The sequence below is a fragment of the Leuciscus leuciscus genome, assembly GCF_965113295.1.
Source record: "Leuciscus leuciscus genome assembly, chromosome: 9".
Classification (NCBI taxonomy): Eukaryota; Metazoa; Chordata; class Actinopteri; order Cypriniformes; family Leuciscidae; genus Leuciscus; species Leuciscus leuciscus.
The window spans coordinates 42,678,644-42,696,163 of NC_138733.1; the positions used below are offsets into that span (position 1 = coordinate 42,678,644).

General features: G+C 42.2%; 1 protein-coding gene across 1 annotated transcript in view; it reads left to right on the plus strand.

Annotated features, from left to right (window-relative positions):
- Positions 1-9,750: 9,750 nt before the first annotated feature.
- The window catches only part of LOC309506580 (scavenger receptor cysteine-rich domain-containing protein DMBT1-like), a 36,552-nt gene continuing 28,782 nt past the window's right edge, over positions 9,751-17,520 (plus strand). The window contains exon 1 of the mRNA XM_082180422.1: positions 9,751-9,875. Within this exon, the coding sequence (XP_082036548.1) occupies positions 9,845-9,875 (31 nt within the window). The 5' untranslated portion in view covers positions 9,751-9,844. The remainder of the gene's footprint in view (positions 9,876-17,520) is intronic.

Genomic DNA, 17,520 nt, shown 5'->3' on the forward strand with positions numbered 1-17,520 from the left:
TCTGACTCACTGAAGTACTGTCCCACATTAGGCTGATCATGCTGTCCCGGATTTGGAAACCACATTTCCCAATGTGGGACACTAGGAAATTTGATATAAAATATATAGTTTATACACTATTTTTTGATGGACAAACATTTCATAAGCATATTATTACTGTTACTGTTTTTGCTGTGCGGTTAAAAGAGTTAAAAGTGTAAGATAAAAAGACACACCCACAAAATGTATGTGAACAGTAATAAACTGTACATTAAGTGTACGGCAGGCACACTACAGTAAACAGTAATACACTGGCGACCCGGATGCTGGTGCAGTGGAACTAAACTTGATGTTTCTAATTTGAATGATTTTGTTTAATTCAGTTATTTTTACTCTAAGAGTTTGCTTTAGTGGACTCAAGTGACACAAGTTCCCAGTAATAATGGCAGTCGCTAATTTTAGGTAGTCAGTTTCCGCAAATGAAATGAGTTAACTTGAGTTTTAACTTTGTAACAAACTGTAAAGTACAGTAAAGACCTGTAAAATTATCAGTGAATTACTGGGAACTTTTCTGCCAGTATTTCACCTTTAATGTACAGGACGGGTTTCTTACAGTGAAGGTTTGCAGCTGGTGTTGTGTTATATGACACCCAAGCTGATCTAAACACACACTCGGCCTCAGTGATGCTGTCGTGGGTGTGACTGAAATTAACAAAAGAGAAGAAGTGAGGAGTATGATGGCATCTTCACTTCATCATGCGCTTATGGGGCTAATTTTAGAGGAATTAATTAATTTGCATTTACAGAAAATTATTTGTCATGTTTAAAAATAGAGAATTTTCAAATGCTGCTCTTGCAATTTCTACTTCATTTTTCTAATGCATGTTTCGAGAAGCGGGTCTGATAGTCAGAGTACCTGATCCTGCTCCACTAGCATACTCTCTTCCCCGATATGGGCTTCTCGGTGACACCTGGCTCCTCTCAAGGCTTTAGGGTTCATTTGGGACTATATTTATTGGTAGAGGAGACATGTGCAAACTAACCAGTGGCATCTCTGGCTCTATATCACGTACTCAACCCAACATGAGGACACACACACACACATTTAATCTCAGCACAAAACACCAACAAAATGTGCATGTCATTAAAGTTCAAGAGGCCTTGAAACCGAATCAGAGAAGATCTAGTGTCACACACACACACACACACACACACACACACACACACACACACACACACGATAGATGCTGGAAGTGTTGCATTCATCACAATCTAATAGCAAACCACGGAATCAACAAGTCCTCGTCATCAGTATTGCTTCTGCACACGGAAACAACATTCTCCAAATCTCCCTTAGGAGTGATGATCAGAAATCACTAATGTCCTCCTCACTCAAAACATTTATTGTTGCCTCTTGTTAAATTTAATGAATTAAAATAAGCAAAAGCTACACGATTGTTTAATATTTTGTCACAGCTTAATTTAATTGTGTTCAATCAACCTAATATATTTAAAGCTGAAGCTTTACTTACTTAATTTGTGTGAAAACTACATGAATCATTTTTGTTGACAACTAACTGGGCAGTGGATCTGTAGTTCCCAGCATGCTTTGCAAGGGACTGCATTAGGAAGGTCAATTTAGGGATTAAAGTGTTATTTTATGTGTTTTTCTGTAAATGAAAAGTTCAGTTCATAAATATTCAGTAATGTTAGAAACTTAGAGGACTTTCTGTAATGTTTTTGAATTTTGTGGTTACCATTATGCAGAAGAGTGGCGACTGTGTTTAGTTTAGGGCTGTGGACACTCAGTATACACTATACATGCATTAAACCTCATTCGCAAAGTGGTATTAATTAAACTGAACACTAGTAGCTTCAATCACTGAAATAACTATAGAGTCAAATTAGCTATAACTATAATGTTGGTGATATTAGGCAGGGTCAACCTGACAAAACTTTATCTAGCAGGAATGACTAAATGAATTTAAGATTACAATAAATCATTTCAAACAATTTAGATTTTGTTGGAAAAATGTAATTCATTTTCATGGAAAAGTTTCCTTAATTTAATCAAGTTTGTTCAACAGCTTATGTTTTTGAGTGCTGACGTCACATTGACAAACTGTCTGCTGGATCTGAGCAGACGTCAGGAGGACATTAGACTCCAACTAATACAATGTCGGTCTGACGTCAAATTTTGGAAGAAAATTAAAATTGGGTCGATGTCTAAATAGCAATAGCAACTTTATTTATATTGTGAGGAGACCAGGGTAATGTGTTAATGTTTTTTTATCCCCATTAAAAATCTAGCAGCGGAATTTTTTACTTTTTGTAAACGAGAAATTTGTATATAGTCTATTAATGTATTAGCTATAGTTTATAAACTATTAATTATCTTTTTGCAAAGATTTGGAAATACTTTATTACACTTTATTTATTATAAAGTGTTACCAAATCTCATAATTCACCTGCTTTGAGTGAGTGTTGATAGGTGCGGTGCGGTGCGGTGTGTGTACTCATGGACATTACTGACTGGTCTGTCTAGTTGTTGCCGAAGCTGTTTTTTGAACACTTGTCTAGTCCAGGGGTTCCCAAACTTTTCCATGACAAGGCCCCCCAAATATATAAAATATATAAAAAATATAAATATTTTTGCGTTTTTTAAAAAACTTTTTTTCTTTATTTTTAACATAGAGGGCTTTTGTGTGTAGGACATGTCTTGTCCCTTATCTCAAGAATCAGTGACGTGTGTGTACAGCTGTTTGTTTTGAATTCAGATAGTAATCTGGGGCCGTATTCACAAAGAATTTTATCTTACCACTTCTAAATCGCACTAAAAGATTTTAGCTAATAATGAAAAACGACACTTGCATTAACACTTGCTTGGTTAATTGACATCCTATTAGCCTAAATAGACTACTTAAAGCAAGGAAATGTTGCTCCTATTGAAGTAATGTAATAGTTGAATGACGGTGGATTATGAACTCGCCAAAACGGAAAAGAAAGCCCAACTGGACGCAGGATCAGTTACTGCTGCTGGCCCAGTTGGTGCTGAAAAAAAGAAAAAAACATAATAAAAGGGAAATTCGGCACTGGGATATCAAGCAAAACTAAGCGTGAGACATGGGAGAGGATTTGTTTGCAGATCAATGCAGCATTCCCGCTTGTGTCGTGGACCCCGGACGACTGCGAGAGGCGGCGCTAATCGCAGTCGAAGGTTGAGATCGAAGCCTTTAAACGGGCAAGCATGGCAACAGGTAGGCCTATAATATTAAATATATAATATCATTATTGTTTCATGTAATTCTAAAAACTTCCTGCTTGTCATGAATGTAATGAATTATGAAACAAATGTCATAAACAATATGCTTATATTAAAGTGTGCTTTTAAGTGTTATGTAGGCAATGCTTTTGAGTTGGTGAAACTTTCCATGTATGTGTTAAGGAGGAGGATCAGCACCTAAGCCACTGAGCCACATTGCATCGGTGGTGTATAGTGTCATTGGGTCAGACACCAGCATAATGGGCCTTGAGGGTGCAACTGATCCGGCAATGCAGCTGCTAATGGAAATAGAGGGGTAGGCTATGTTTATGCACTGATTGCAATACTTGTACATTTTTGGTGATATTTAATGATGGTGATCATTATGTGCAAACCACCCACACACACAAAAAACTGTGTTCACAAATTATAAGATGTTTTAACAGGCTACAATTTATGGTACAGGCCAAATGGAAACCCAGGTCCTTCAGGTGCAAGTCATCTTCCTCTTCCTGCGCGTCTTCCACCCCTGACTCTTACTGCACCTCTTCCTCTTCCTGCACCTCTTCCTCTTCCTGCGCGTCTTCCACCCCTGACTCCTTCAGCACCTCTTCCTCTTACTGCACCTCTTCCTCTTCCAGCTTCCTCTTCCACAATCCCATCACCTGCCTCTCCCCTCAGTCCTGCTGCTGGTGCAAGGCCATCACCCCTGGAAGAAAAGAAGATGAAAATGCATGTGTTAAAAAGGCAGAAAATGGTCCTTGATGCAAAAGAGAGGCTAATACAATTAAAGTCTGAATATTACACTCTAAAGATTGCAAAAATGCAAAGGGAATAAACACACTTAAATTGAGCAAAAATGTGTCTTTACTCATTTGTGCATATGTGATTATTTACCCAAAGGGTGTATGGACAAAGTGATCCCTGAATGCCAGTCCACATTGTTCCACTTCATCAACAAATTGGTTGTGTTCATTGTCATCATCATCATCATCATCATCATCGTCAAACTCATCACCATCTCCTGTCTGTGGTATGTTCCTTTGCCGGCACAGGTTGTGAAGAAGCGCACACAGTGATCACTTTACTCGTCTTCTCTGGACTAAGGCGGATTTCATGTAAAACGTGGAAACGTCGCTTTAGCTGTCCAATCCCCCTTTCCACCACACTGCGTGTCTTCTTGTGTGCTCTGAAACATACACCAAGGAACAGTAAACATTACTGATTTAACCAACAACACCAAGAGCCACCACTATAATTTGTAATAAGCTTTGACATTGTGGTCATGCTATTGAATTATGGCACCTAAATAATATAGCCAACATGTGCACTTACCTATTGTAATTTAACTGTGGTCCCACTTGTGGACGGAGGTAAGGTGTAAGGAGCCACGTTTTACAGGGATAGCCACTGTCCCCCACCAAGTGACATCCAGCTGGCACATGACGTCTCTCAAACAGTTGCCTCAGACCACTCTCCATCAATATCCTCGAGTCATGAGTGGATCCGGGCCACTTTGCAACAACATCGAGAATTGTGAAGTTTGCATCGAACACAATCTGGGTATTGATGGAGTGGGTTTTCTTTCTATTCACAAACACGTCCTCATCTTGACGTGGCGCAATTAGTTTAATATGTGTCCCGTCTATAGCACAGACCACTCCGGGCACACCTGCAATATCCATAAAGCTGGCTTTGTTTCTTTGGAGTTGGCGAATGTCCAAAGGAAAACTTATGAACTGTCGAATAATATGGGGTCTACAGAGTGCATTGATGGTTTGGTGGATGGATCTGCTTACCGATGGCTGGGATATCGCTAGATCGTCGGCATTACACAATTGCATTTTCCCCGTTGCCAGGTAGCGAAGTGTTGTCAAACATTTCAATTCGGCACTGATTGGGTTGTTGCGATTAGTTGGCGCTGTTATTGCATCCCTCACAAGAGCCACAACAATCAGTATTCCCTCACGGTGAAGGCGGTCTCTTTGTAATAACTCCGTGTCATTGAGTGTCTCCAACACACTGCGTCGCGCGGCCATTTTAAGATCCTTTGTGAATAGGTCTTAGTGAGTTAGGTGTCCTCTCGACTTCTTTCAAGCTGTCCCAGACTTAGGTGCTACTTTTAGGGCTAAAATGCTTCGTGAATTACTCTTAGTGAAAAAAATTAGGAGTCCTAAAGTTAGGAGTGACACGCCCATTATTTTTAGGAGTTGCTCCTAAATTCACCAGTTAGGAGCTACTTTTAGCCTTAAAATTCTTTATGAATACGGCCCCTGATAAACAACTTTATATATATATATATATATATATATATATATATATATATATATATAAACTTATTTTATTTATGTCATAAATAAATAGGAAAGTGAGTGATCAGTGAGTTCTCTTACGAGAGGTTCTCTCATATTGCGTAAGTAGCTTACGCTGCGGGAAAAGTCATCTTTCTCGAGATATGAAGCCAAAAAATTATCCTTAATTTTTATAATTTTGTCAACGCAGTGCAGCAGCACGCAGACCTAGAGCAGGCTAACTAGCGTGCTCATTGGCTGCCCTGCCGCAACTGCAGCAGCCTACCAGTGAGCCTGGCGTGACGTCACGCCCAATGGGAGCGCCCCAGCGCGTCACGGCCCGTCAGAGGGGCGTGGCTTAGCTTATAAAAGGAGTCCAGTTCTATCCCGAGAAAGGAAATTGACTGACGGGGCAGTAATGAGCTCTTGGTCCAGTTGACTGAGAGGCCCAAGCTTTCCAGATGGCTGAGAAGCGCTGTTCTGTGAGACAAAAGCTCTGTCTCTGACTGCGCCAGAATTAGCCAATTGTCCAGATAGTTCAGTATCCGCATCCCCTGTCTTCTCAGGGGAGAGAGAGCCGCGTCCATGCACTTCGTAAATGTACGGGGTGCCAAAGATAGACCGAACGGCAGGACGGTGTACTGATAAACCCGACCGTCGAAGGCGAATCTCAAGAATGGCCTGTGACGGGGTGTTATCTGGATCTGAAAATATGCGTCCTTCAGATCGAGAGAGATAAACCAGTCTCCCGGGCGAATTTGCGCGAGAATTTGTCTGGTTGTAATCATTTTGAACGGCCGTCTCATGAGAGCTTTGTTCAAATGTCTCAGATCTAAAATAGGTCTTAGCGCTCCATCCTTCTTGGGTACGAGGAAATAACGGCTGTAAAAGCCAGACTCGCTCAGAGAAGGATGCACCTGTTCTATAGCCCCCTTGTGCAGCAGCTTTGCTATTTCTGCCTGAAGCAGATGCGCCACTTCTCTGCTCACTCTCGTCTCGGTCCGTGCTAAAAAGCGCGGTGGACGGCGAGCGAATTGAAGCGAATAGCCGTGCATTATAGTATTCAGCACCCATTCTGACACGCCCTGGATAGCTTGCCATGCTTTCGCACGCATTGCTAGGGGTCGAATGGTCTCTGGGTTCGGATCGCCGCGCTGCGCGGGATGGGGAACCTGTATCAGAGAAGATGGGGCGTATATCGAATACGGGGGCTCGCAGACAGTGGTGACCGGCTGTACAGCACGCAACGGCTCGGTCGCTATGGACGGAGCACATTTTGTTGCTAGAAACCCGTGGCGCGAGAGCGGCATGGGGGTTAACTTGTTTGTTGGTAAGCGTGCGCGCTTGTGAGCGGGCACAGAGCTTACATTCGCAACACGGCCAGTGCTTGGGAGCTCTAAAGGATCTGCGTCCCGGGATAACTGTGTGACAGAGCGGGCAGTGGGTAGGCGTGGGCACAGAATTGTGGGCACATTCTCTACACTTAGCACTCGAGCGGCGCGTGCCCGCTTTATGAGAGTGCGCTCTGTGAGCGTTACCGGGGAGATCGTGTTTGTGTGTAGTGGTGAACACAGGGGTGTGGGCACATATTCTACACTCATGACACCTTCGGCGTGAGCCGGGAAACCCGAAACAATACTCTTTTTGAGATTTCTCTGGGTCGCCGTGAAAACGGCGTTTGTGTGCAGGCGAGCGAGTTGTGTTACTGGCTCGTTGGCTGCGATGTAAGCTGCTGCAGTAGCCTTTCCTAAGGGGACTGACAGAGCTGGGCGCTTTGATGGCGGTCCGGCCGCGGCGGGACTCAGCCATCTTTTCCTCCTTGCGGCTGCTAGGATGACTTCGCGGGCTCAGGTTTCAGCGCTACCTTGGACCGGGGTCCCCGGGGGGGAGGCGGTCTGTGGCGGCTGGCTGAGCGCGATCTAGGGCGGCCGCCCTGGCGTGTCTGCGAAGACGGAGGCTGAGCAGAGCGCTGTGACGAGCTGCGTGCAGGAGGCTGCTGAGAGCGGCCTGCAGAGGAGCTCGAGCGGCGGGGCAGGAAGAGGTTCATAGCCTGCGACGCCTTCTGTACCTCCGAGAAACGCTCCACGATCCCGCTGACCGCTGGGCCAAAGAGACCGGAGGGAGAGAGCGGGGCGTTGAGAAAAACGGAGCGCTCGGATTCGCTCATATCCGCCAGCGTCAACCAAAGGTGCCTTTCGGTGACAGTGAGCGAGGCCATAGACCTTCCGATGGCTTGTGCAGCGGACTTAGTGGCGCGAAGCGAGAGGTCCGTCGCGCTGCGCAGGTCCGTCAATAGATCTGGATCCGGGCCTTTCTCGTCCAGATCGCGGAGGAGATCGGCCTGGAGAATCTGGAGCACAGCCATGGAGTGCAGGGCGGAAGCGGCCTGGCCGGCGGCAGCAAAGGCGCGGCCGACGAGGGCTGAAGTGGTCCTGCAGGCCTTGGACGGCAGGGCAGACTTTGAGCGCCATCTGGCGGATGGCGGGCAAAGGTGCGTTGCCACAGCTTCCTCAACCGGGGGAATTAGAGTATATCCCTTCTCGGCGGCTCCGTCCACTTGGGAGAGAGTCGAAGAGGCCGGAGAGCGGAGTCTAGCGGAGAACGGGGCGTTCCACGACTTAGAGAGCTCAGTGTGGAGCTCGGGCAGGAAGGGTGCTGACCTAGAGGCAGGCGCTTGGCGGCGGCTAGGCAGAAAACACCCGTCAAGCCTGTTGGGCGCGGGCGCCTTCGGTGGGGACCAGTCGAGTCCCAATTGGTCGACCGCTTTGGTGAGGAGGCGGAGAAGTTCCGCGTCGACACTGGAGCGGGACCGGCTAGACTCCTGTGCTGAGGATGAGGAGCGGTGAGAACCCGACCACTCCTCGCTGTCCGAGGCAAGGATAGAGCAGCTGTCTGCGATAGCAGCGTGGTCCGCTTCATCCTCTGAGGCGACGGCAGTGCGGGCAAAGGCCGGCCGCTGCGTGTCGGGAAGGAGGGGAGGAGAAGGAGATAGCGAGGCTCGCGGGAGGGGCTCCGGCGAGCGCTCAGCTACTGCTGCAGGTTCCGGTGGCCTCTGAGAGCGGCGTTTCTTCTTACGCGGCCCGGTGGAGGCAGACGGAGAGACAGCGGGGGCGTCGAACAAGGCGAGTCGAGCCCGCAGGGTCGACATCGGTAGTTCTTCGCACAGTTCACAGCCACCCGAAGAGAGGGCGATGGCTGCGTGGTCCAGTCCCAGGCAGAGAGCGCAGATAACGTGGCGGTCTCTGTCGCTGAGCGGCGCTTTACAGGAAATGCAAGGCATTTTAACATATAGCAATGAAAGGATATAATCGCCGGATAGCGAAGCAGGCAGGGATGCTGAAGGCGGCGAAGACGGCCGGCTTCCTCAGGTGAATCCTCGGCTTGCAGGTCGCTAGATTCGACGGCGGCTTCCTCAGAGTCCAGCGATGCGGAGAGCTTCGCTGAAGAGACAAAAATCAGAGAAAGCAGTCCCCGAGCCTCCTTTTATAAGCTAAGCCACGCCCCTCTGACGGGCCGTGACGCGCTGGGGCGCTGGGCGCTCCCATTGGGCGTGACGTCACGCCAGGCTCACTGGTAGGCTGCTGCAGTTGCGGCAGGGCAGCCAATGAGCACGCTAGTTAGCCTGCTCTAGGTCTGCGTGCTGCTGCACTGCGTTGACAAAATTATAAAAATTAAGGATAATTTTTTGCCTTCATATCTCGAGAAAGATGACTTTTCCCGCAGTGTAAGCTACTTACGCAATACTCATTCCCTCTTCTAGAGAGAACAGAGGTTACGTTAGGTAACCGATACGTTCCTGAACCCGGACAGCTGAATCTCTAACAATGTTCAAGAAACATCTGAAAACTCATCTCTTACAACAGCACTGAACTGCATCATGCTGTCTCTATAAAGAAAGAATTTCTATTGTCCCTCTTCTATGTCCCTCTTTCTTAATTTCTTAAAATTCCTGCTGTATTATTCGTCTGCTAAATGTATAAATGTAAGAAGTTTAGGTAGTCTTTGGTAAAAGAATTAGATACTGATTCAAATTGTTGTCTTTTTTTGTGGAATATATATTTGGAATGCAAATCTTATCTTAAAGGAAAATTAGCTGAGAAGACATTTGCATGGAGACAACGAAAATAGACTGGGTAAAAAAAAAAGAAGAAAAAAGGATGTTGCATTTTATTGTCTCAGAGCAATTTTTTATTGGTTTAAAAAGTGGAAGTGAATGAGTGTGTTCTGCAGTCTTGGTTTTATATATCTTGAAAGGACCAGAGATATACATCTATAATTCTCAAGCGCGTTTTGAATCAACACAAGGATCACAATGCCAAGACCTCTTCTCGCTTTGATGTTGGGTAAATTAACCTTTCAATATTTCAATATTAACATTTCATGATGATTTTTTTTTTCTTTTCTTTTTTTCTGCATGTCATGTTAAAAGATTAGGAAATCTTTTCACGTAAACACAGTCAGTTATGTTTTAAGTGGACATCAACAGTTGAGAAAGAAAACGTGTGCAACAGTAAAATGGATCCGTGCATCAGGTCTTAAAGTGACAGCAGATTATGAGATAATATTAAAAATATCTGGTTTTGCCTATGGTATCGATGTCAAAACTGTGGCCAGTTAAAATTCTGAGTGGCTAACTTTGGAAAACCACTAGCCACAGTGGCTGGTGAGCAATAGAGTTAATGTCAAGCCCTGGAGACAACAGATGGTTAACAATAGATCCTTTAAAGCCTCAGACTAATTGACTATTTTGGAGTTGAATCTTCATCACTCTAATGTAAAAAATTAAATATTGATATGAATTCCTTCATATACTGTATTCATATAAAGGAATCGATTTTTTTTACAGGTGTTTTGTATTTTGAAGTTTACACTTCATTGCACTGAATTTTAGGGTTAATGGAAATGCCCGTAAAATTAATTGATTATGTGATGGGCAGAAAATCACCATTAAATTGTTCCAGGTAGTGATGTTTGGCATGGGTGTTTAGAAATATGTATATTGTGCTGAAGTTTCTTCTGAATTTAGTAAATTTAATTTAAGTTTAATAAATCATGCTGTATACATTTTGGACGCATGGCCGTTTTTACATGTGAAATACTGCAGTCTGGACATTTCCTTTGTTAATAGAATGGGTTTAAAAGCGTTAATAAATTGACACGTATCTTAATTTGGGAATTCAGAAGCAAAGCTTGCATCTTTCTATGATGATGCCACCGAGTGAGTTATTGCATCATTGTGAAACAAGTGATGGCAATTCTGCCACCTTCCCTTGATCTTAGAAAATATATCTGTAGAACACTGATCAAGGAAATAGTCACGCCACCAGTGGCGGAACTAGAGTTTTATACAGGGGGTGGCCACTGCTTCTTTTGGGGGTACACAGTACACACACAGTGGAAAAGCTTGTGGAAGGAATTGGGTCGCTCTGTTTGTGTCTATAAGTGTTGCAGAAAACTAAATATTTGCAGAAAACAAAGCTGAAGCACCAAGGAGACAAGATACCGCATGTGTCTGTTATGAACTGCTGCATTTATTTACAAAAAAACTCACATTTACAAAAAAAAAAATTTATATAGCAGGCATCAAGCAGACATGTCCTTGAAAATTTTTAACAATTTTATTGCCCATCAATATAAAATCTTATCCTAGGAAGATTTAATACAACATAATTCTTTCTTTATAATAATTCCTGAATTGGGTATGTGATTGACTGCCTGTGTCTGGTAGATGCTCTGACCTGGTCCTGGTCCTGAAGTCTGACCACACTGACTCTGACTAGCCAGTGGTGATGCAGGGGCTGGGGTCTGTTTGCACCTGATCTATGGAGTCAATATAGGGCCATATATATCTGCAAAATAAAACAATGTTTTGCAAACAAAAAAAATGTTTTGCAAAAAAAAAAAATGTTTTGCAAATAAAAATAGAGTATTGAGATTTTTTTTTGCTTTTTTGCAAAAAAAAAAAAAATGTGCAAAAGAAAAGTTAACCACTGAGAGAAAAAATAAAGTTTAGCAAAGTAAAACTTCAGCAGCATTGACTTTGCAACACATATTTCCCTTTGCGCCGCTCCTTTAAATCCGCATTTCAGTCATCCGTGCCTCTGCGGCGCAAGCTTTCCTTTGCGCTTCATTTTTCTTTGCGCCTCGCTTTGTGTCCCTGATTTGACGTGGGGGGAGGGGTCAAGAGGTTGGGGTGTGTACAAGGGACGAAGGCGCGTCCCTCTCGTAACGTCATCAGCGCGAGCCCCAGACCGAGTGGATCGATCGAAATGGCGGAGCAGAGTGCTGTGCTGCGTTCCAGTCCACTTTTAGACACGCACTTGCGAACTTCCCTAAGCACTTCCCCTTGGGGGAATCCCTGCCGCCATTTGAAGTGCGTTCCACTTCGTGAAGTGGACGAGGGAAGTTTATATGGACAGACCCTCGTTCCCTCGATTTTGACCGAGGGAGCGAGTCTGCTTCAAATGTACACTTCAGGCACCTATATGTCCCACAATGCAGTACGATTGTGACGTCACCACATATCTCGTCTAATCACCACCACACAGACAACTCTATGATATATTAATTATAATGTTTTAAATTTAAAACAACCCAAACACACCTATAAACATTTGGATACTGCATTAAACAAATTATTAAAGGGAAAAAAATTAAATAATAAATCAACTCCACAGCTGATTCCAAGTGATCAAGGGCTTAGGACGTTCCAGTTCAGCCCATTGCAGTTTCCGCCAGTAGTGGGCACTCGCAATGACGTACATCCGAGTGAACGAGATGAAGGGAAGTTAGCGAGTGAAGAGCATGACTATTTTGGACTGGAACGCAGCACGGGTGATGGATCACAGGTATGTATTATTGACAATAATAGTCTGGGGCTCTATTTGCCTGCTGATGAGAATATGTATATTGTGATGTAATATTTGTATGTACGCTCAGGTTTGTTTGTAAAATCTGAAATTACGAATGCCTTTTTTGTTAATGTTCTATAAATATGTCAATAAAAAAATAAATAAAAATAAAATAAATAAAAAAAAGTCTGGGGCTCGCGCTGATGACGTTACGAGAGGGACGCGCCTTCGTCTCTTGTACACACCCCAACCTCTTGACCCCTCCCCCCACGTAAAATCAGGGACACAAAGCGAGGCGCAAAGAAAAATGAAGCGCAAAGGAAAGCTTGCGCCGCAGAGGCACAGATGACTGAAACGCGGATTTAAAGGAGCGGCGCAAAGGGAAATATGTGTTGCAAAGTCAATGCTGCTGAAGTTTTACTTTGCTAAACTTTTTTTTTTCTCTCAGTGGTTAACTTTTCTTTTGCAATTATTATTTTTTTGCTTGCAAAAAAGCAATTTTTTTTCTCAATACTCTATTTTTATTTGCAAAACATATTTTTTTTTTGCAAAAAATTTTTTTTTTTGCAAAACATTTTTTTTTTGCAAAACATTGTTTTATTTTGCAGATATATATGGCCCTATATTGACTCCATACTGATCTGCCTGTTAGTCCAGTCATTTTAAGACAAAATGGGGGTCAACCTTGAACAAATTGCAACAGAAGCAAACTCAACTGATTTTGTATCCTCAATATGTCCTGAGTAAGGAAAAAAAAAGTCCCGAAGAATCCCATTAGGGGAAAGTTTCGAAAAAGACCCAAATATATCCTATTCATACGCCTATTAATTCTTTCTCTAACGTGAATGGGGTAAAAATTTTAACCTTTAGATATCACCATGAAAATTACTTAGTTGATTACTTACATCAAGACAAACAAAAAATGTATTCCACGTTTTTTTTTATTGTTTGTTAAGATGGACAAACTAATTTGCATAAATACCACAGCAGATCTAAACATTGAGTATAGTCAGGAGAACATGTCTTGTTGAATCTTGTTGACACATAACAGTAAAATACTTAATGTTAAGGTCTGAATGGAACACATTTAGGCTACCCATGAGCATTAATACATAGAGGCAGGAAGAAGTACTTTAGAAACCAGTCTTTATTAATGTTTAAGAGATGGGGTCTGGGTCCGTGGGACTGTTTCTGGGGGACGAGTCTGAGGGAAGAACAGGAGACAATGGTAAGGAGAATGCAGAAGACTAAAGGCAGGTAAAATAAAAAGTGAATCCCCAGAAACTGTTTTCGAAACTTTCCCCTAATGGGATTCCCCTAATTCGGGACTTTTTTTCCTTACTCAGGACATAATGAGGATACAAAATTATTTGAGTTTGCTTCTGTTGCAATTTGTTCAACCTTTTTTCATAAAACGACTGGACTATGTTTGTGCTTATTTAAAAAGAACTCTGATATCTCTCCCTTTCTTTTCATGTTTAATTGACCCTGTTCAAAAATATGACAAATTTAAAATATGATTCCAATATTCATATTCTAATCATCCAATTACCAACATTTTTATCTTAACTCTTTCTCGCCAGTATATATATATAAAAAAAAGGTGTTTTTGGTCATTTTCACAATTTCATGGCACCCCAGAATATTTTGTCGTATGAATATCTGAACATACCAAAAGAAAGAACAGACCCTGTGCTTAAAGGAACACTCCACCGTTTTTTTAAATAGGGCTTATTCACCTTCTTTCCTACATTTAGATAGGTGGGCAAATGCATTTTTGTCTCAGTGCATGCGTTGTTTTAGTTTGACAGGGTCGGCGCTAGCTTAGCTTAGCACAATGAATGGAATCCTTTGTTGCCAGCTAGCATGGCCTGAGAAAAAGTGATAAAAAAAACTAAAAAAACACCTAATTACTTCTTGTGGCCTGCGTATTCACAACGAGTACAAATAGCAATGCAGATTAACACTAGGAGATTTCCTAGGCAGATATTGACTTGGGACTATATTAGGGGGAAGCACAGGCGAAGCACTGCTACTTGGGCGCAGAGATATCACGCAACACATGAAATGTCAACATACCGGCGTGAATAGTAGCTGGCTATTTTTCCTACAGTACATGAATGGCAATGAACATGGCTAATTTTGTGAGAGACGAAGAGGGTGACTTCTCAGACAATCACAATCAAGAGCCAGAACCATACCTTAGTTTTCAGAAGATGAGCTGCGTGCTTTGGAAATAGAATGACAGGAGGAGGAGATTGCGATCGCTCAACAGCCTGAGGACGTGAGGATGAGAGCCAACACGAACTGGTGGTGTGAATGTGGGGGAATATGCCAATCTATCCCGACTGAAATAGTGTCTGAGCTGTAGAGAGTGGGACATTTTTTGCCATCGATGACCAGGCTCAGCGCGTCAGATAAAGATGAGCGTGCCGGCAGTTGTCTCACAGCTACCGAGGATTTCACGGCGTTGATCCATCCTGCAGTAACTTTTACTTTATTTTTTTTCCCGGTGTGATAAAGTGAACTGGAAAAAAAGCCCCACGCCGAATGGACCAAATGGACAACTGTCCACAGAGTAAGTGATTATTTTAAACATGACGCATGTATAGATCGAAAAGTAAATGTGGATAGGAGCAGGCTTCACTCAATGTGTACACTTGTCAATTTTAAGAGTGCTGGCCTAGATAATTATAATACATGAAGTGGGAGAGAGGCCGCACTATGCTTAAATATATTTATATTTGTATTTTTAGTTGCACAGACGCGTTTCGGTGCGTGCCTTCTTCTGAAGAAGGCACGCGCCGAAACGCGTCTGTGTAAATAAAAATTAAAATATATTTAAGCATAGTGCGGCCTCTCTCCCACTTCATACATGTATAGATCGACCCATATTATACCTGTTTTCACATTCACATTAGGGCTGGGCGATATGACCAAAATCTCATATCACGATATAAGTCATCTCATATCCCGATAACGATATATATCACGATATAGTATATATTCTAAAAGAATAGTTTATATATATTTTTATATATATATATATATATATATATATATATATATATATATATATATATATATATTTTGAGTATAGAATATAAATATGTACTCAAAAATGTACTCTTTCATATGTGATTATTTTTCTCCCTTTATTTAGAACTCCAGGGCAAATGTTTGATTAAGAATGTAGAAATATAAAATATGAATGAAATATAAAAGCCCAACATAAAATATTTATATGTAAAATGCCAAATGTAAACATTGTACTTTCAAGTTTAAAATGTAGCAGCAATCAGGGCTCTGAATCTGTTCAATGAACAAAAACAAACGAACAAAATTTTGACAGGAACATAACCAGAAAAGGAAACAAAATCTAATTTAATCGTTCTCAGACACACTTATTTGAAAAGGCCATTAACCGGTTATTAACATTATTTGATCATTATTCTGTTAAATATTTTAATTTGGCAGTCAACCAATCATGAATTCAAATAGTAGGCTAGGCTACTGTGCAAATGTGATATTGACGCATAGCCAATATCAACGTGAGTGAAATGCCCGTGCTCAGCTGTCAAGTCATACCCAAGTCGCAATGGCAATGCGCTGGCGTTAGTTTTCCCGAGGATGTATATGCTACTGTATATGTCACCAAATGTCAAAAAATTAGGCCTACATTTCAGTGAAAATGAATAGCAGGTAATATGCAACTTTTTGTTTTTGAAACCAGCGAAAATTGCAGGATAGTGTAGAACATTGATTCAAACAATGTCACATCACGCACTTAAAGCTCTTCTGTAAACGGAGGAAACAGAATAAAACTAAATATATAAAACTAATATATAGGCCTATACGCAAAATATAGGCTATTTCACTTAAATAATTACAGATTAACAAAACGAAAGGAACATTTTTGCTGGCCTCGGTTCATGCAACGGGATCCAAAGTTCACATAGAGGAAACCGAGATGGCAGAAAACGGCATCGTGCTTGTTTTCTGTATTTTACAAAAACTATACAGTTTTGAATAATTTTGTTGTTGTTGCTTCTATCCGTATGACTATACGGAGTAACAGGTCCCTCAGAAGGACAACAAATCCTGTGATCGCGCCGACGCCTCACACGCGCACACGTTCTAGCATTGCTAACTTGACATCGCAGCATGTTCATTATCAAAATAAAATAGTCAACCAAACATATAGAAAGTTAACCAAACCATGTCCATGCTACAGAGGTAGCCCCTCGTTTAGGAACGAGCTCCTCGGTTTGTCTTGGCTGGTTCTTCTCCTGCTCGGAGCCACCCGGTTCTGTCTCCCCTTCACTCGCCATTATTCACGTTTCTGCCTGCGTCCCCGTGGTTGCGTGTAAGATTGCAGTCATCCAAATGATGAAAAAGTTTTGTCGTAAACAATGTTTTTTGCGACACCACGATATAAACGATAGAGCATAATATGAAACAATATACTTTTTATATCGTCCATACGATATATATCGTCATATCGCACCGCCCTAATTCACATATTATACCACATATTCACATTTCATGTGTTGCGTGATATCTCTGCGCCCAAGTAGCAGTGCTTCGCCTAAGCAGCAGTGCTTCGCCTGTGCTTCCCCCTAATATAGTCCCAAGTCAATATCTGCCTAGGAAATCACCTAGTGTTAATCTGCATTGCTATTTGTACTCGTTGTGAATACGCAGGCCACAAGAAGTAATTAGGTTTTTTTTTTTTTTTTTTTTTACTTTTACTCAGGCCATGCTAGCTGGCAACAAAGGATTCCATTCATTGTGCTAAGCTAAGCTAGCGCCGACCCTGTCAAACTAAAACAACGCATGCACTGAGACAAAAATGCATTTGCCCACCTATCTAAATGTAGGAAAGAAGGTGAATAAGCCCTATTTCAAAAAACGGTGGAGTGTTCCTTTAAAAAAAAAAGAAAAAAAAAAGAAAAAAAAAAAAGTTTTATTCTAGCTTCGTGCGTCTTTTTTATCAACACTTGAATGTTGGCAAGTTTCATAAAAAGCAACATGAGCAAAAAGCTGAGAAAATCGCATTTTTATCAAAGACTACATCTAGATCAGATTCATAATGATGATCAAAACACAGTAGATCGAGTCCATCAACACCCTACAC